Source organism: Girardinichthys multiradiatus, chromosome 6 (genome assembly GCF_021462225.1).
Source record: "Girardinichthys multiradiatus isolate DD_20200921_A chromosome 6, DD_fGirMul_XY1, whole genome shotgun sequence".
Classification (NCBI taxonomy): domain Eukaryota; kingdom Metazoa; phylum Chordata; class Actinopteri; order Cyprinodontiformes; family Goodeidae; genus Girardinichthys; species Girardinichthys multiradiatus.
In genome coordinates, this window is record NC_061799.1 from 11092401 (window position 1) to 11113432 (window position 21032).

The 21032-nt window shown below is 42.2% G+C and overlaps 1 protein-coding gene across 8 annotated transcripts; it reads left to right on the forward strand.

Moving 5' to 3' along the window:
* The first annotated feature begins 674 nt into the window (after positions 1-674).
* Positions 675-18271, forward strand: LOC124869642 (serine/threonine-protein kinase tousled-like 1-B). 8 transcript variants are annotated; one of them, XM_047367611.1, is made up of 22 exons: positions 675-915; positions 3322-3443; positions 6231-6299; positions 6471-6509; positions 6652-6727; positions 6815-6858; positions 6944-7033; positions 7113-7193; positions 7302-7394; positions 8409-8519; positions 8904-9040; positions 9226-9417; positions 9666-9732; positions 10329-10426; positions 11126-11207; positions 11313-11404; positions 13049-13138; positions 13496-13665; positions 13749-13884; positions 14588-14699; positions 14782-14889; positions 16938-18271. In XM_047367611.1, the coding sequence occupies exons 1-22, from the start codon at positions 891-893 to the stop codon at positions 17085-17087; spliced, it is 2184 nt and encodes a 727-aa protein (XP_047223567.1). In that variant the 5' UTR covers positions 675-890; the 3' UTR covers positions 17088-18271. The 8 variants fall into 8 exon arrangements, with proteins under 8 accessions (XP_047223567.1, XP_047223564.1, XP_047223566.1 ...); XM_047367608.1 differs by lacking the exon at positions 675-915 and adding an exon at positions 1100-1624 and having other exon boundaries at positions 6950-7033; XM_047367607.1 differs by lacking the exon at positions 675-915 and adding an exon at positions 1102-1624.
* Positions 18272-21032: the final 2761 nt, after the last annotated feature.

Here is a 21032-nt window from a genome sequence, read left to right on the forward strand (position 1 = left end):
TGTTGTGAAATGGCATACATTTGCAGCTATGCAACTGAACAACTCCAGTGTCAATTCTTTACTACAATTTTTCCTATGAAGCAGTTGTGGGTGACTGCAGCTGTGCTTCTTGGCAGCAGTAAGTTTTGGAATTCCCAGCTAACAAACCAAATTTCCAGTCTGGCAATTGATTTGTGCAAAATCTCCTGACTGCTTCAAGTTACCACTTAGAGAACTTCCTAGGTTTTCTATTGAAGTACAGATCACACACACAGGATGTGTTTTTGTGTTTGGTAGAGTGACATGTGATAGACTGGTAATACAATCATCTTCATAGGCTGACAAACATATTGCTGTTGCTATGGAAACTTGCCACAAAAAGAAAATCAGGTTAACATAAGCAGGTGCATATGAGGGGCAATGTGATTGTTTGCACCCTGGTGTGTTGATGCAATCTGACTGTTGAGGGGAGTCAGGCTGAGAGAGAAAAAGTGTAATTAAGTTCAGCTGGGATTGTTATCTGATCCAGGTTCAATACAATTTTTAAGTACTAGATTTTTTCTATGTAAAATTAATCATTTTGGAGTCTGTAAATTGGATGACTTTGAATGCAAAAAGGGTAAAGATGTAGGCCAAGTTGCATGCTAACGTGAAGAAGAGTGTGTGAGATGCCCAACAAGATGGGAAAGGCATTTTGATGCACTGCACCAAATTTGGAACAAAACACCTTAGAGCCCAGACCACATCACTATCCTCCCACCTGCACCCCTCCCTGCAACTTGTACTTCAAGACTAAAGAAAGGCAGAACATCAAGACCACGACCTAACTCAACACATGATGTCACGCATGATTGCACGCGCAGAACAATGCAGAAACTCCTCGCTGCCAACTTAAAACTTGCATCCTGTTTATGATGCACTTAGAGTGGAGTGCAGGTCTGTTCTAATGCATATCTAAATGATTCGCTTTATTCAATTTTTAAATGTAAACGTGTGGCTTCCCGCTTCTTTCTCTGGATACAAACAACAACTTTCAGCCATTTTTGAGGGTGTTTGTTGTTTGAGCCTATCGAGAAAACTGTTCCCAGGTCGACGCGGAGCGGCACCTTCCGGTGAACCTAAAGCTAGTTTGGAGGAGGGTAAAATGATCCCAGATCAGTGTCTGTTTCGGTGTCAAGCGTGCTCTCGCGGCATCGCGATAGCCTCGCCTACCGACACTAGAATCAGAGCTCCGCTCGCGAACTGGATGCTGACAGGCGCGCGCGGTGCGGTCATCATGCAAAGGTTACATTGGATCCGTGTCAAGAAGCCGCTCCCCCGCAGGACCCTCTCGGGCGACAACATGCGAGACGTCTAGCGGCGACGAAGACGGGAGTGACACCCGCCCCCACCCCTCTCCCTCGGTTTTTGCCGGTGTGTTCGGCTGCGGCAAGTGCCAAAAAAGATGGACGCGATAAGTTTGAGATTTCCGAAAACAGCAGTGCGTGCGCTTGCTCTTCTCGGCGGTAAAGTGGCTTCATGAGTGTCCAAAGTAACAGTGGAAGTGGTGGTGGAAGTTTGGAGGCGACGCCATCTTGGTCGCAGCTCTCCTCGTCCCCTACGATTTCTCAACAGCACATAACGGCGACCGCAAAGAGCAAGGAAGGTACAGAACGGCTCGCCGAGGGCTTGACCTGCTCTCGTTTCAATGAAAATGTTTAATTTTGTCGTAAGACGGAGACCATTTCGGTGGTGGGGAGCTAACGTTTGCTGAGGTGAACGAAACAAAAAATGGATGTCAAGTTCACTGATGCCGTGAATTGGAAGCCAAACGTCAGCTGTCAGTTCAGTTTAACGCCAGCTCTAAGTAGCAGCGAGCTAAATCACCATGTTTCCTGAAAGGCTGCAGCTAGCTTGTTGACTTGTTTGTATAGCTGCCAGGTTGAAGCCGTATCAGTGTTTCTACACTTCGTATCATTTTGCCTCGTGTCACTTTGTAGATAAACAACGTAACTGCATGCATCCATTAATCCATAGCTCTGCACGTCCTGCCATTATTATGAACGCGGCAGTAGGCCGTGAATATTACTTTTCAACTAGTTTTTGGAAGCGTTTGTATTTTCTTCCACCTCGTTTCGTCATATTGGGTGAAGAAAGTAATTTAGTCCCATGATACTGTGTGGATGGATAAATTCTTATAAGTGACAACAGTTGGATCTAATGTTGCAGATTGATCCATTTGTATTAGGACATGATCTGCGATGTTAAACTATTCAGACCTTTGTAGTGTTGACAGATTTTCAGAAAAACTGTGCTTATTTTTGTCATAATTGTTTTATTTATCTTGTTAAAGGGAATACTGTACCAGGACAACAATCTTGAAGTCTGAAGCTCTGGCTATGTGCATTTCAATTAACCCAAATCACTTTCTATTTCGTCAGGTGTAACCTCTGCTATGTGCTTCATAAGGGACATAATTTCCATTATGCCTTTTAAGGCCTGCCCTGGTGCCAGTAGCTGTGCAAAGATGACACCCTGGAAATGTCCAATAAGGAAACAAAACACTTGGAGCAGTAGGGAGCAGAGCAGCTGTGTTACCTCTCCTCTGTGTGGAAACAACTGGTAGTACTAGATCAGGCCCCTGTCAAACAGCACATATGAGTTTCTTTCTACATGTGACAGGCCGAACTGAACTGTGAATCTGAAATGTGGCGCACCACTAATGCCTGTGATTCAATTTAATGGTATATCTGGTCTTTAGCGAATCCTGAATAATGTTTTTTAGCACCACTGATACACACATGTAGCATTTTAATTAGACATGCTGTGAAAGGCCTTGTTGTTGTGTGTTTTTCTGATCTTTAGTTGATCTGATGGGTTTTCTTTTTTTTTTTTTTTTGGTTTGGGTTAAAATTCTTGTCTCATTTGAAAGCTGTACTGTTGACTGTTCTAGATGCTTCTCTAGATCCATAAATGTCAATGTCTTATGTATAGCTGCTGTTGTGACTGCTCGGTGTGATGATACTGTAGGTTAGCTGGTGGAAAATCTTTTGTGTGGACAGACTGGAAGGCTGGCTTCACCCACTCTCCCCTTTTCACTTCCTGGCTTCCCAGTGTTACCGTGACCTTTCTGCTCAGTTTGGAAATGCTCCGACACTAATCTGCTGCACCTTCCACCGCAGACAGAGGACACATTTGTTTGAAGAGTCATCTTAGTTTTGGGTATTTAGTTACTTGTTTAGGTTTACTTTCTGCTGTTGACATTTTCAGGTCTATCTTGTGTTGATCTACTGTAGCTTTTGATCAGGCAGTCGGTGCTGCTGAAGTGTCCGAAATAACAATACCTATATGCTTTCATAACAGGAGCAATGGAAGAGCTGCACAGCTTGGACCCCAGGAGACAGGAGCTGCTGGAGGCCAGGTTTACAGGCGCTGTCAGCGGCAATACGGGAGGCAGCACTGGGAGTGCCAGTGGAGGTGCTAAGGTAATGGCAGCAGCACAAAAACCAAAACTTTCATTCTGAAATAAAACATGCACACAAACCAAACAATCTCTGTGGAGATGCACAGACCAGGTTTACTGACCTGTGCTGATTTTTGGTTTGATCAATTTGTGGTTTTATTTCTGAGGACTAAAAGACTTATAAATTCAGATTAAATCATACTGAACACATACTGGGGTTGGACAATGAAATTGAAACACCTGGTTTTAGACCACAATAATTTATTAGTATGGTGTAGGGCCTCCTTTTGTGGCCAATACAGCATCAATTCATCTTGGGAATGACATATACAAGTCCTGCACCGTGGTCAGAGGGATTTTAAGCCATTCTTCTTGCAGGATAGTGGCCAGGTTACTACGTGATACTGGTGGAGGAAAACGTTTCCTGACTCGCTCCTCCAAAACACCCCAAAGTGGCTCAATAATATTTAGATCTGGTGACTGTGCAGGCCATGGGAGATGTTCAACTTCACTTTCATGTTCATCAAACCAATCTTTCACCAGTCTTGCTGTGTGTATTGGTGCATTGTCATCCTGATACACGGCACCACCTTCAGGATACAATGTTTGAACCATTGGATGCACATGGTCCTCAAGAATGGTTTGGTAGTCCTTGGCAGTGACGCGCCCATCTAGCACAAGTATTGGGCCAAGGGAATGCCATGATATGGCAGCCCAAACCATCACTGATCCAAACCATAACTCTGGGCATGCAACAGTCTGGGTGGTACACTTCTTTGGGGCTTCTCCACACCGTAACTCTCCCGGATGTGGGGAAAACAGTAAAAGTGGACTCATCAGAGAACAATACATGTTTCACATTGTCGACAGCCCAAGATTTGCGCTCCTTGCACCATTGAAACCGACGTTTGGCATTGGCATGAGTGACCAAAGGTTTGGCTATAGCAGCCCGGCCGTGTATATTGACCCTGTGGAGCTCCTGACAGACAGTTCTGGTGGAAACAGGAGAGTTGAGGTGCACATTTAATTCTGCCGTGATTTGGGCAGCCGTGGTTTTATGTTTTTTGGATACAATCCGGGTTAGCACCCGAACATCCCTTTCAGACAGCTTCCTCTTGCGTCCACAGTTAATCCTGTTGGATGTGGTTCATCCTTCTTGGTGGTATGCTGACATTACCCTGGATACCGTGGCTCTTGATACATCACAAAGACTTGATGTCTTGGTCACAGATGCGCCAGCAAGATGTGCACCAACAATTTGTCCTCTTTTGAACTCTGGTTTGTCGCCCATAATGTTGTGTGCATTTCAATATTTTGAGCAAAACTGTGCTCTTACCCTGCTAATTGAACCTTCACACTCTGCTCTTACTGGTGCAATGTGCAATCAATGAAGACTGGCTACCAGGCTGGTCCAATTTAGCCATGAAACCTCCCACACTAAAATGACAGGCGTTTCAGTTTTATTGTCCAACCCCTGTATATATATGTAAGAAATAGAGGAGCACCAACAAATCAGCTGGTGACCGTATATGGCTGATTTTCAAAAAATTGTAAAAGATCCACTTTTCCCAATTTGTGAAAGCACCACATGTATGATCATACTAAGCACAACCCTTTTCTACGTTGATGCTGTTACTGAATGTTCTATTATAGTTCTTAATGAAAAATCAGGATCTGTCAAAATCAATTTTGGCAAGTCCAAGCCTTACAAAAATTGGAAATCACTCAGAATGTTATGATTTGTGAATCTCTTATAAATATTGATAAAAGAAAAAAAATCTTTGTTGATTCGTGGTGAAGGTAGTGGTTTTCAGTTTAATGGAGAATGCATATGTCACTAACTACGATCTGATTTTTACTAAACTCAATACAAAAAGTGCGTTGCCTGCAAAGATCCAAAAAGCACAAGGATTCACTTTTGATGCATTTATTGAATGGGGGAAAAAGATTTACTACTAGCAGCTCACCAGTCAGACCTGACAATAGGAGACATTGCAGATATAAGTGCTGATTGACCAGTACATTACTAATTTATTGATGATCTTTTCAACTTTAGGAATTGAAATACAAACGCTCCATGGTTTTGATGTCTGCAACAAAGGATGATGAACTTTCAATCAACTTAAGGACAAAACTGTCAGAGCTTTCAGGTTTTTACTACAGAGAAAACGTAAGCAGAAATATAGATGCTGTAATCAGCAATGGTCACCAGTAGGTAGGTTGCGGACCTTAGGAACATAAATCTAAGAAGAAAACTTCCTGCTTCTTCTTAGACAACAGTGTGTTGGTTTATGTTTCCTTGTACCCGTCTACCAGTGCTTACATGTTTTGTTTAACCCCTGGAAAATGTTGTTTGAATGGCTTTTAAAATCCTGTAACTCGTGTAAATGTTATCCTACATAAACAATGTCACTATCATTCAAAACTTTAATTAAAGGACTTTGAAATAAAATAATTAGGTTTGATTTACAGCTGTTTTTAAAAATTGATCTAATAAGTGCTCAGAGCTCCTTTTAATCCTAGAAGTCAAGCCCTTGTTCCTCATGCCTGAAAAGCAGGTTAAAGGTTCCTGATTTCCTAAAAAGGAAATCCAAGTTCCTGGAAATGTTCGTGTGTTAGGGGAAAAAACCCAAGTGACACACCTAATCAGTAAGAATCTGCATTCTTGTCAGGCATGTTGGACCGCAGGCCTGCAGCCAGCACACGTTTCTCTGTGCGGTGCATTTCAGTAAAGTCACTGAGCTTGCACAACACACCTGTACAGACTGTTCTCCTATTCGCCCATCTGAGTGTCTTTTTGTCTCTGTAGGGCCTGGCTAATGAATCCTCAAACCACAGCTATGGAAGTCTGGGTTCATCCAGTGACAAGGAGTCAGAGGTAAACCCCACGCAGAGATATTCACACAGGTCCCTTTATGACAAAAATACACAGAAGCCGAAGAGGGATTCTGCCGAGTTTAAAACATGTATACACACATAAAGTGTTTCTATGCACGACCCACTCTTCGCTCTGTCTTCCCCTCCACCATCTTTTATTTTCTCTTCCTAGAACTCTGACTTGAAAAGAGGGAGCTCCCCAGCCTACTCAGTATGTACTTTTTCTTCCTGCTCCTCTTTCCTGCAGAACACCCTCCACTGTGCTCTGCTTTGTTAGATAAAACACAAGGAATCCCTTGTGTTTATGTTTTTTTTTTCTCCTCCTCCTCCTTTCATATTATATCGATCGCCAGACCCCGGAGAAGAAGCACTCTGAATCGTCCAGGGGCCGGAAAAGGAAAGCTGATACCTATTCTGAGAGCAGTCAAGGTATGCTGCATTAAAAAAGTGGGATTCATGCGAACATATTTGCCCAACAGTTTCCCTTTCTCTGTAATTCTTTTGTTTGGTTTGCAGGGAAGACTTCCACACGTGGGCCCAAGATCAGTGACTTTTTTGATGTGAGTAGTTCAATTTCAGCATTGTTTTTTTTTTAGGAATCCTGGGGATTTTAAGCTTTTCATCAAGTTTATGTTCTCTGCAAAGTTTCAGGGAGGAAATGGGTCCAGTCCAGTTCGAGGGCTCCCATCAGCTCGCCGCTCTCCACAGAGCTCGCAGTCGGCACCCGGCTTGATTGTGCGTACTTCAGATCAGAGATTGCCTGTGAATGTGTGTTTGTCCATTGAGGTTGTAACTATATGTTTTATGTTTGTAGATCCGTCAGAACAGCTCCTCTCCCACCAGTCTGTGTTTTGGGGAGCACGGGCTCAAAGCTTCTTTAAGCAAATGTGTCCAGGTATGAGAACACACAGAGAGAACCCCGACAGCAATCATTCTGACAGCATCCTATACTCCCTGCTCGTTACCGGACGCCTTAGAAGTACCTTCTGTTTGACTTTTGCAGACAGAGCTGACGGGCCTGAAACTTGCTGCCCTGGAGAGCAACAAGAGTCTGGACCTGGAAAAAAAAGAAGGGCGAATAGATGACCTGCTGAGAGTGAGTTCTATCTCTGCTATCGTCTGTCAGGATAAGTCTACCATGCACTCATTGTGGTTCCAGTTAATCATATGCCAATAAACGTACGGGAACCTGTTCTCCTGCTTCATAAATGTTACCTTGAAAGCTGTGAAATTCACTGAGTTGTGTTTCCACCTCCAACCAAAATCAGTCTCAGCGCCTTGTAGAAGGCAGGTCACATACAGTGCTTTGACAAAGTAAAGCTTCCCTCTGTTCCTGCTTTTTTATTTCAGTTAAATGTCTCAGGTCATTAAATAAATATAACCTCAGTAGATACCAAATGATAATCTAATTTATTAAGGAAAAAAGCTATCCAAACCAACTAGGTCTGACAAGAAATGTCATGGTTACGTAAAGCTAACAAAGTCTTGGCGTTAACAACTGCCATCAAACATTTGCAATAACTAGCAATGAGTCTTTTACATTCCCATGGAGGAATTTTGCCCACTTTTCTTTGGAGAATTGCTTGGACAATAATACAGAGCAAACAAGCAAGTCCACCTCTCAATAGCTCAGAACCACAGCATGAAGGTTTTGAAGTGGCCAAGTCAAAGTCTGGATTGACATCTGAGATGCTATGGCTTGACTTTAAATAGACCGTTCATGCTCAAAAACCCTCCAATGTGGCTGAACTAAAGCAATTCTGCAAAGAAAGGTGGGCAGCACTGTAACACAACCATACAGGAAGTTAAGCTACCAGTGTAGTCTCTCTTTCATTGTGAACATCATATCCAGAATCATGAGATCAACAAAATGTATGTGTAAAGCCATGGCCTTAAAAACAGGCTGTGATTTTTTTTGTTTTTAAACTGGCCTTGTTGGTGGTGCAGCTGACATGAAATCACAGATGGTAGACCATCATCAGGTATCTGTACTCCAGTTTAGTCTGGGACTACCATACAGATCATTTAAAACTGCCTCCATCAGGATTGTGATCTGCTACCTGCGATCGGGTCCGTTTCACTCTGTCCGTCATGTGCTTGTTTATAACAGGCTAACTGTGACCTTCGGAGGCAGATTGACGAACAGCAAAAACTCCTGGAGAAATACAAGGAGAGACTCAACAAGTGCATCACCATGAGCAAGAAGCTGCTCATAGAGAAGGTATTTTCATATGCATGCACCACTTGCTGCGTAAACCTGGTCGTAGAAAAGCATCACAGTTTAAAACTGTGTCCAAGTCCAATGTGTCATTCTGTTAATATTATTTTGTTTGCTTAATAATTGATGTTGTTCATGCTGATGATGTATATGTTGAAGGACACTTAAAGTAGTCTAAAGGCATTTCCTAACGTGTTCTGCAAAGCACAAGTTAGTTTTTGTAATTATTGCCTTTGTTCTTCAAGGGGACAGATGTTTGAGGATTTATGGGGCTCCTGAGTGTGCAGCACTGTTTTCCTTCAGCTGAAAGAGTAACTCCAGCCTTAGCTGATATTGTTGGGAAACCTTCAGCTTTTAAGGGGATGAGAATCTGTTTTTCTTCAACAGAGCACCCAGGAGAAGCAGTCGAGTCGCGAGAAGAGCATGCGAGACCGCCTTCGGCTAGGCCACTTCACCACTGTCCGACACGGCGCGTCCTACACGGAGCAGTGGACCGATGGATATGCATTCCAGAACCTGATCAAGTGAGGATTTCTATCCAAGCAGTCTTTCCGGATTGTTCCAGTTACCTTTGTTTCCATTTTAGATGTATTTTCCTTGTTTTGTCCACACAAAATATTTTTAAATATGCAGCAATAAGCGTGTCAAGATTTAGGTTTGTCCTTTTTACTCTCAAATGTTGTCTTCTCCTGTGATTTCTGCTGTTCAGGCAACAGGAGAGCATCAACCAGCAGAGGGAGGATATTGAGCGACAGAGGAAGCTGCTGGCAAAGAGGAAACCACCGAACCCTGCATCTCCATCACTGTCGCTGGCCTCCACATCTGAACCGAAACAGCGCAAAACTAAAGTGGTCAATGGCAACGACTCTGACCCCTTCCTCAAGCCCTCTCTGCCCCAGCTGTGAGTTAACAGAAATAACTGCATGCTGTAACTGGAAGGTGCTGGACTGTACAGAATGTGGTGGCTGGTTTTCCCCTATTTATACTCATTTGACAGAGTTAAAATTATACCCTTCTGCTGCTGAATGGTATCAGTCTGAACTGAATTTAAATTTATCAGGCGTCTCAACTGTAATTTTTAATTAATACATTTAGTTAGTATTTATTTTTTTCTTCAACCAACAGAGTTTAACTTTCATGTTTTGACAGACTGACCCTCACTGAGTACCACGAGCAGGAAGAGATCTTTAAGCTTCGGCTCGGACACCTGAAAAAGGTCAGTGGTTAAACTGGTAAAAAAAAAAAATCAAGGTATAAAAGAATCATCCCGTAGGAACTAATTGAGACAAATGTTTTTGAATTTTAATGTGATGCTTTCAAGGGCTAAAATAATCAGATTTTGGTTAAAGAGCTTAAAAGTACTAGTATCCAAACCTAAACCATGTGTGCTGCTGGCTTGCATTTTGACTTCAGTGTAGCTTTATTCCAATTAGTCTCTGTAGATATGTAACACCAATCAGCTGAAAGCAAGCAGAAGAAGAATTGGATCGATGATGCTGCTTGAATTGGACCAGCTTGATTAGAGTTCATTAGTGACAGCTGTCCGCTTCCCTTCCTGCCTCTGACTGTGTGATGCTCTTTTATGATGGCAAACAGAAAATTAAGGGTGGCGCTGATGTTTATTGTATCAAAATGAACGTTGACGGGGTTAAAACTATGTATACAGTAAGACCGAAAATCAAGCGCCTCTTTTTAGGCTTTCATTCAGGGCTTTTCAAAAGTGACAGACTCACACGACTCATTAATTCCTATAGAAAATCTAAACTAAACTAAAACTAGATTTGCTGTATATTTCATGTGACGTGCGGTCAGGAGGAAGCTGAGATCCAAGCAGAGCTGGAACGGTTGGAGCGGGTGAGAAACCTTCACATCAGGGAGCTCAAGAGGATAAACAACGAAGACAGTTCGGCGTAAGTCTGCTAAATATAATCTGCTCACATTTCTGTTTGCTAACAGGTCAAGCTAGAACAAAGGGCTGTGCAATTACAATCATCAGTGGGATACTACTGTGATATTACGTCATAATTAAACCCTTAATGTTCATTGTTTGCAATTGGAATAACTATTTGGAGTAAAACAGTATTACCGAGTATCCTGTTTAGTTGCTTCGTTTGGGAAATGGATCGCTTCAAACATGACATTTGTCATCATAATGTACTCTTTAAATCATTTTAGATGCATTAATTTAATATAGTTTTTATTGCATTATTTATAGAGCAGTTGCTGATCAAAATGAACCCACATGATGAATATAAAATACATTTTGCTAATTAAAAATTTGGTTTGGTTCTTTTAAAATTTGTTGTCGGTACGTTACCTGCAGCAAATAGCCATCTGAGTGAAATCAGCTTTCAGAATCTATTAGGAAATCTCATAAGGAGGTTGAGCTAAAAGCTACTTATAGGATCAAGATGAAGATGGCAAAAATCAGCTCTTTGGACCCAGTATAGAGTTGCTTTGCTTCCTCTCCACACTGACATCTTAGTGTCTGCTGCTGGTAAAGACACTGACTACTTATAAGTGCTCCGTACACCCACTCTAATTAAATAAATTACACCAGTCCCTTTTTTGTAGATGTAGTTTCTAATAAAAATGTCTACCTCATACAGCTTCAAAGACCATCCTACTCTGAATGAGCGGTACCTGCTGCTGCACTTGTTGGGCAGGGGTGGCTTCAGTGAAGTCTACAAGGTATTTTTTCTGTAAAGCTCAATCTTGTCAGACAGTTTTTCCTCCACTGTTTGTGTGAGGTGCATTTGGAGACAAAATGTCTGTGTCCTTGCTTGTCACGTGTAGGCATTTGACCTGTTTGAACAACGCTACGCAGCTGTCAAAATCCACCAGCTCAACAAGAACTGGAGAGAGGAGAAGAAGGAAAATTACCACAAGTAGGTCGTTGCTCAGGCCTTGTTCTGGGTCCTGGTTACAGCAGATGAAAGGAATTCAGTCAATCAGTACAATGCCTTGCAATCATTTTCTGCTTTGTCCTTTCCCACGTTTTGCCACATTACAACTACAAACTTTAGCGATAGACCAACACAAAGTGGCACATAATTGTGAACTAGAGGAGAAGGATATAAGGCTTACAATCTGTTTGCACATAAATGTGAAAGGTAGCGTGTGTTTTATTCATTCAGCTCCCCTTGTTCTGATACCCCTAAATAAAATGCCCTTTTTAGCCAATTGCACTGCCAGAGGTGACCTACTTAGTAAAAAGAGTCCATCTCAGTTTAAATCCAGCTGTTCTGTGGAGGCCTCTGGGGTTTGTTAGGGGATATCGGAGAACAAACAGCATCACGAAGACCAAGGAGCACAGCAGACAGGTCAGGGAGAACGTTATGGAGAAGTTCAAAGCAGGGTTAGGTGATTGAAAACAATATCCTAAGCTTTGGACACATCACGGAGCACTGTTCAATCCATCATTCAAAAATACTTTGGGTCAAGACATGTCTGTTTAGCCACACTGACAGCAAGTAGAGCATTAGTCGGGGAAGCAGCCATGAGGCCCATGGGATTTCTGGAAGAGGTGCAGAGACCCACAGCTCAGTTGAGTGGGTCTGTTGACCGGACAAATATTCGTCATGCACTCCACAAATCTGACCTCTCTTTGAAGGAGATGTAGAGGAAAGTGTTCTGGTGGAGAAGTTACACTGAAATATCACTCAACATACCTTAAAGCATCATGGTGGTGATGGCACCATGATGCAGAGCTACTTTTCTTCAGCAGGGACAGGAAAGTTGATCAGAGCTGATGAGAAGGTGGCAGAACTAAGCACAGGTCAATCCTGGAAGAAAACCTGTTAAGGAGCTTTTCCACAAAACCGGTCCTGGTGCTTATTAAGCACCAGTTATTAATGTTTCCAGAAAGTCTGGTTCTAGTCCCCGAACCAGTTCACTGCTGGACCTGACAAAAGAACTGCTTTTGTCAGGAGCTAGAGGCAGGCACCATGGGGAACAGCCGCCTATCAAAACATTTTAGTTTTGATTTTGATCAGTTAAAATTTAAAACAATAAGGTAGGTTCAATGTGCCGCTGCACTCACAGCTGATTATTTCCAATGGTTTAGCATATTTAGGAGTTAAACTGGCCCAGTGAAAGTGTTGACCTGAATATGATCCAATTTAGTATTTGTGGCAAGACTTGGAAACTGCTGTTGACCGATGCTGTGAGCTGTTCTGCGAAGACGAATGGGCCAAAGGTGGTTCTACAAAGCATTGACCCCAGGGGCTGAATACATGGGCACAAGACAACTACGTATCATTTTCCTCCATTTCAAAGGTGGAAGAAAAATGCTTTGTGTTGACCTATCACATAAAATATGCTGAAGTTCGTCTCCATCGTGACAAAATGTAAAACAAAACAGGAGGATTAGTAATGTAGGATTGGTTTTAACACCTATTAGGAAGTGACACATTGTTGGAGATTTATTTGTAATCAGATAACCCTCGATGCACGCTAATGTTAGGTCGAAACATGTCAGAAAGACAAATTCCTCTGTTGTTGCCAACATTTCGACACTTCTTCCTTTCCAGGCATGCATGCAGAGAGTACCGGATACATAAGCAGCTGGACCATCCCAGAATAGTCAAACTGTACGACTATTTCTCCCTGGATACTGACACGTGAGTTTACCTCTGATGATTTCCCGAGGTTCGTTGATGTGTGTTAGGTTTAAAGCAGTGCCCAATCCTGTGGATATTCAAATACACCATGAATTATTGGTGTGAAGAGCTTGTTGTTACATTGTTATCAGATACAATATATTTTAGACCAACTTCATAATGGTTCCTCTACCTGGCCAACTTGACTGTGAGCTGAAGTCCTGCTTCTTTAGGAGCAGAAAGCGCTGACCTGGACTTCTGGCCTAGAAATAGTGGAGCAGTGAAATGTCTCTCCAGCTCTTAAAAGATGAGTTGGATTGAGGGTCACGCTCTCAGTTCCTGAATAAAACCCAAGAACTACATGTTGGTCTTTTTTAGGTTCTGTACAGTTCTAGAGTTCTGTGAAGGAAACGACTTGGACTTCTACCTGAAACAAAACAAGCTGATGTCAGAGAAAGAGGCACGTTCCATCGTTATGCAGATTGTCAGCGCGCTGCGCTACCTCAACGAGATCAAGCCGCCCATCATCCACTATGACCTCAAACCAGGTGCCTCACATGTTCTTTCAGCGCCAGATAGCGGTCGGGTCATCCTGTCCAACACTGAGTCTAACTGTCATTAATCTGCACAGGGAACATCTTACTGGTGGATGGTACTGCATGCGGCGAAATCAAAATCACAGACTTTGGTTTGTCCAAGATAATGGACGATGACAACTATGGTGTGGATGGGATGGACCTTACGTCCCAGGGGGCCGGGACCTACTGGTGAGACACAACGCAGTAGTAGCAGCAGATCTTACATTTCACTTGTGCTTCTAAATGCCCTGCAGTAAACAAGCATGGCTAATACAGTGCCTTGCAAAAATATTCCAACCCCTAATTTTGTTCTTATTTTTAAACCCCAAGTCTTAATTACATTTTCTGGGATTTTATGTGGGAAAAACGACAAAAAAACCCAAGATTGCAATTTGATAACTGCATTCAGCCCCTTTCTACTCTGATGCGCCAAAAAAAAAAAAACCTCAGCCACGGTGACCTGCCATTAGATGTCACCTCATTGGTAAATGTATTCTACCTGTGTCCAATTTCATCTCCGTATAAAAACAGCTGTTCTGTGAAGGCGCTAAGAGATTTGTTGGAGAACGTTGGTGAAGAGATGCCATCATGAAGATCAAGGAACACAGCAGACAGATTAGTACATCATGGAGCAGTTTAAAACAAGGTTATCCCAGGCATGGAGCGCCCCACAGAGCTTAGTCCAGTCCATCATTTTAAAATGGAAACGGTTAGAGCTAACTTATCACAAAAATCTAAATAAAATATAAGAACTTTTCAGTTGTAACATAAAGAGATGTGGAAAAGTTCAAGGGATATAAATGTAAGGTGCTGCATTTATTGTTTTAAACATGATTATAGATTAATTTAAGATGTAAATGTTCGTCGATAAAGTACTTCTGTACACGTTCAGGTACCTCCCACCAGAATGTTTTGTTGTGGGGAAAGAACCACCTAAGATCTCCAACAAGGTGGATGTCTGGTCAGTGGGGGTGATCTTCTTCCAATGCCTCTATGGACGCAAGGTACACCAGCACGTCATGCCTTCCTCCATGCGTTTTGATAAAAGACAGACGGATGACTTCTTTGTTTGTTTCATTTCCACAGCCGTTTGGTCACAATCAGTCACAGCAGGACATCCTCCAGGAAAACACCATCCTCAAAGCCACAGAGGTCCAGTTTCCAGCTAAACCCCAGGCCAGCACAGAGGCCAAGGTGAGACACGGTGACGGTTTTATGGTTCACAGCTGATGCCGTTTCTCCCTCAGGATCAACTTCCATAAGTCATCTGGGTACCACTTAAATGGTGGAGGGATGTGATTGAAAACATTTATCTAATTGATTAAAGTCTTTGTAATTCATTTATAGCCTTTTATCAAAAACCAATATTTGAAATAATAAGCAACGTTTTCCGCTTCTAATCAATCGTAGTTGATGGCTGCATCAAACCTAGACATAAAATGTGTATTGTGATGATATACAGCAATTCCTCTCTCCATTCTAGTTTCAACTAGAACATTGTGGCTCTGTTTTCATGCCAGTGTTCAGCCAACCATACAGGTCCAGATGCAGTTAAATTCAAAATATCTTCGTGGCTTTAAAACTGTGTTCCCAAACCTTTCCTGGTACCCACTAAGATAAATCTGAATTTCTGCTAATAAAAGGCAAAACACTTTTTAGAATAATTGGATAATTGATCCAACGGTCTTTAAAAGCACCTTCAAAAGTCAGACTTTCATCAGCCCCCAACCACATAATCCAAAATGATTACCTGGCTCAAGAAATTATTAGGTTTTTTGTTTTTCTTTTCCACTTTTCTCAGTTTGTGTCTCAGGAAATTCTCCATGTGCACAATACTGTCGAACCTCTGTTAGTGAAAGTGTTAAAACTAGGATAAATTCATCTCTTCTTCAGTAGACTGCCTCATCACCGAGCACCAGAATTGGCACATCTTAACTGGTTTTACAGCTTGATACTGGGAAATCGTTCAGTTGGGTATGACGTAATTCTCAGGTCGGGGTAAAACTTATTCAGCTCCCAGTATCTTTGTGTTTCAGTTACTGACTGAGGATGCACAGATACGTACATACTCATGCAGTTTTTGTGGATTTATTCATGTTATTTGAAGTTCACACATACTTAACCCCACAGGCTGGGGGGTAGTTGGGGTTAAATGTCAGATGTAACATGAAAATCTGGTCATTTGCGTTTGGAGTTACTGTTCAAACAAAAACACCCAAACTATTTATAAACCAGTCTCAGGCGGTTCTCCTTTTGTATTCTAGCAGCCTCTAACAATGACGTTTCCACAATTAGACCTAATGATAATCTTGTCACCCTGTAAAATCTGCACTGTACTTGGCCGTATTCTGGGCTATCGTAATCAAAGAGTTCTTCATTTCTCATGTGTATAAAAAACGTGTTCCTCCTGCTTCATCAGAGCACCAAAAATCTTTACTTGTTTTATCTTTAAATGTCGATAAATTGATCTCCTGAGGTGTATTTACCTTTACATTGTATAACTTGACTGACAACAGTATTCAGACTCTTTGAACTTTCCCATATTGTCACATTACAAGTACAAACCTGTGCTTTTGGATTCAGCCCCCTTTACTCAGTACTTTGCAGAACCACCTTTCTCTTCCATTACAGCTGCACGACTTTTGCTGTATGTCTCCAACAGCTGTACTTTTACTGAAAGGTTGTCTGTTCTTCATTGCAGAATAGATCCAGCTCAGTCTTGCATGGAGAGCATCTGGGAAAATCCCTTAACAAGTCCTGGTCTTGCCAGAGATTTCTCCAGACTCAATTGGATTTAGGTCTGGACTTTGACTAGGTCATTCTTAACAATTCTGACCAGTCTCCCTGTCCTTGCTGTGAGAAGCGTCCCCACAGCATGATACGGGCACCATGGTGTGTTCAGGGTGTTGTGCCGTCACTCTCAACACACCATGAACTGTTTTTGTTTTTGGTCAAAGAAAAAAAAAAAAAAAAGTGGGTTTTTATTCCATTCCACTTCCTAGTTAGGCCCTACTTTGTGATGTTCTATTACAGAAAGTCCCGATAAAATCTATTGAAGTTTGTGGTTATATGGATTGCATATGAATACTAATGGAAGGCGTTCCTGCTCTGATGTAGATATCTGTAGCCGCTGTTGTCACTCAGCTCATCAGTCTTGCAAACAACACAAATGTTCAACATAGATCAATACATTTCTTCTCCTCAAATATGATGAATTACTAATACTCTTCTCTGTCCTTCAGGCATTTATCCGGCGCTGTCTGGCCTATCGCAAGGAGGACCGCTTCGATGTTCACCAGCTGTGCTCAGACTCCTACCTTCTTCCGCACATGAGACGCTCCAACTCCTCCGGCTCGCTGCAGCCCTCAGCCTCAACCGTTCCCACCTACTGACTCAAAGGACTGATGGGGCCCTCAGGTCAATTTTAAAGCAGCCTTGTCACAGTTGGAGGATAACAAATATGGAACTTTTCTTTTTGTCGGAGATGTTCCAAGAATGGACAATTTAGCAACAAAGTAAAGTGGAAAATAAAAGAAGGTGGAAGGAGGATGTTCTTGCTGTGTTTGACAGAATGTTGCCCTTGAATTCTGCTATGAGACCGACTGAACAGAAGAAGGTATACGGAGGAGATGAGAAGGCCAGCATGGTTGGGGGCCGGAACAGAGAGAGAAGCGAGTGTATCTGCTTTAACCCTTAGAAAATATGAAATCAGCATACGACCTCCTCTAGTTGCACTCTCCAAACCCACCCTGCACTCATCTCCACTGACACGTATAAGAACATACCTAATCAGACGGCACCGGTAAGCAGCGGTGGGTGTGGAAGTACTCGGTTCATTTCCAAAGGACACAGAATAATCGTTGCATCCTGTTGAAGTTCCACTGCACGCAACAGGGATTCATTTTGAAAAGTGACAATGTAACCTTAACTGGACTAAATTCACACTTCCAGCCCAGTCAGAAGCATTTCGGGTCTGCAGACAATGGATTTGCATATCTGTCTTAAATCTTTATTTTATCGTTGTTGTTACAGCAAGAGTCGGAACGTGTGAGAGCAACGTGTTGCAATACGTGATGTAGATGTTTCCATGGACTTCATACGGACTTACGAAGGCTGCCATCAGGACACAGAGTTCATTGTACATTTCATCTGCAGGAGGCATTACTCCCTATAGCAGATATATTATAACAAGGCTTTTCCTTGCCTTCTAAGTGTCTCCACTGTTTATTTCCTCTCTAAAGCTGTTTTCAGTTCGCTGCTATAAATGTTGCTTTTAGTTTATTTTAACATGTGAATGATTTCACCTTGCGTCGACGCATACTTGAACTTTTAGGAGGAAACTTCCAGAGCCTCTGGTGTTGTGAAGGAATGCAACGATTTTCTTCTGCGGCCGACATCAAATGCCTCCTCAGATTTCTGTTTGCTTAGAAGACCTAGTGTGCTGTGTCGTGAGGAATATTCCCACCTGTCCGTGCTGGAGGAGGTGAGGAAAGTTACCGCGTTATTAACTTCAGCTGGAAAACAAATGGATATATCTGAAATGTCGTCATGGTGTAAATAAAAACTCATACCTGTACGGTGATGTGACATTTGAAGCAATCTCTAATGCAAGCGGTCCTGCCTAAGGCCAGGGGGGATGGGAAAGCAAAAATGTTCATGAGCGGGAAATCATGCACAACACATCTCTGGACCTGCTGACTCAAAAATAGGAGCCTAGGTTATTATTTTTTTTCCAACTTTGGTGACTTTTATTTACAAATACTTGTAAAACATTTCAAAGCATGTTACGAGTCTATCGGGTCAAACTCCTTTCCAGTTAGACTGGATCTACCTGTTCATCTCAGTAAAGCACATCAATGGAAGCATTTTAATCACTAATGAAAGGATGTGATGGAGAGCAGGGAAACAGCAGCAACGTGTTCATGAAGAGAAACGTGAAAAGACAGATAAGATGTGGAAAAAGGATTGACCCCAACCCACTGACATTTTCTTTTTTCACTTAAATGTTTCAGATCATCCAGCAGATATCAGATGAAGATAAAATGTAGATACAACCGATTTCATTTATTAAGAAAGGTTATCCAAAGCAACCTGGGCCTATCTATCAGACTTTAACTAGGCCACTCCACAGCCTTCATTTAATAACATTTTTAGCCGTTAATTTTTGTCTGTTATTCCATGATGTCTGAAACCTCTACCCTGAATAAGTTTTAGTGTTTGGATACGTTTTGACTGATAAACGCTATGCCCGTTTAATCCCATTCAGCTGTCTAGATCATGTTAACACATAAAATAATCAGATTTAGACCAGATAAACTCATTAATAATGCATCCAGATTTCTGCTCCTTCTCATCTAGTATATACCTGACCGATTGCATCGACTTGCAGCAACCAGTCTTCCTGAATGTAGTGACAGTGGATTGCATGGTGTCATTGACCACAGCAGAACCTGGCTCAGTATGAGCAACCATCTGCCAGGGCCAACTGAGGGACTGAAAAGACAGAGCAGACACACAAAAAGCACAGAAGCACTGCGCCACGCATGCTTAAAGAGGCTTCGTCTAGGAGAGAAATGCAGCTAGGCTTATGAGCTCTGAGCCGGCAGCAGAATCTATGGGATGAAAACCAGAGTACCCAGTATCACAGTAGTAGCTCCTGTAGCCTCTTTATTAGGAGATGGAGGGTTAAACACAGAAAGACAGGCTCAACTGTGTCATTTATTGAAATAGAAGATGGATGTTATTGGCAGCAGTAGCTCAGCCGATGGCTCACTCTAGGTAAGTGTTGCAGCTAAAGCTTGGTTGTCAATACATATGCGTTGTAGTTTGGATATTACACTGTCAGGAGTATTTGTCTGCCCTCACCCAAATATGACCTCAGTTACATCTGATTCTAATCCATCTGGTTTAACATGATGTTGACCCGGCCTAAAAAACACCTACAGCTCTTCTGGGTGGGCTTTCCACGGTGTGTGTTTATAGACCTTTTTTGACCAGTCTTACAAAGCATATGTGTGAGGTTGGACAAGAAAGCCTGGTTTGCAGTCTAGTGGTGTGCTTTAAGCCACTGCGTCCAACACGTTGCATCGCTCTTGGTCAAGTATGGCTTGGAGGCAGCTGCTCGGCCATGGAAACCCGTTCCACGCACTGTCCTTATGTTCATCTGAAAGCCACATGAAGTTTTGGAGGTCTGTAGCAGTTTACTCAGCAGAAAGTTAGTGACCTGTGACCCTGTTCTGTGATTTTTACATGCCACCCTGGTTCATGGCTGAGTTGAGTGTTTTTGCAGCCTTTAGATGTCCCCGGTCCACCGAGCCTGAATCAGATGGCTGACTGACCTCCTCAGTATGCAGTCTAGTTCTCCAGAGTCCTGCTAATGACCCAGTTATTTGACTCAGATGTGGTGAAGCAGAAGCACAATTAAAAGTAGCAAGACACCGGCCCTCGGGGCCTGGAGTTTGACACCTGTAATCTGATCTTTTGAGCAAAAAACAAAATAGTTCAAATTTGATTATTTTCTTGGTGTAGAAATGAGGACCGTAAAGGCTAACCCTAAAGGCTGAGGAGTCTTAATACGAGAACATGAGATCTAAACAGGGAATTTGCCCAGACATCAGTACCTAACTTCGCGAATGACTGTCTCAAAGCTAAACTGCAGCTGCAACAATAAGTCGAACTGATGCTGCCGTCAAATGAAAATGTAAATTTCAGTCCCTGCATAAACTACAACTAGAGCAAATGGAAGCAGACATTTGCAGATTTCTTATTGTAGTTAATCTTTCTTTTAATCTCATGAATTTAAAACAAATGGGCATCAATTCCCTCCATGACCTTCAGGAGGCACTACACACCCACTGGGTTTGTGAACGTTTCAGTTAAATGTAGGACTTTACTATTATGAAAAATTGTTTGATATGTAAAGTTAAATAACTATAAGATAAAAAAGAATAGCCAGTTTCAGGATCAGACTTCTTTTCAGGATGTGAAATGAAGAGTGAATGTTGGGGTCTTGGTGCAGCTATGGTGCTGTGCCAAAATGAAGTATGGAAGATGTGAAATCAAAACAAGGTAAATGTAATTTATTTAAAATCTGGATATATGCAAGACCTAAATTGATATTTTAAATTATGCAGCCATTTGCTTTGTAAAATGCATTTAACACATTTTTTTTTTTTTAGGATGAATCTGATCAGAAAATGCTAAATGACCTGTACTTGTAAAGCGCTTCACACAATCAGTCATCCACCCATTCACACACACTGAGTGTTAGGCTGCATTGTAGCCACAGCTGCTCTGGGGAAGGCAGAAGTCAGGCTGCCATACAATCAGCTCCACCA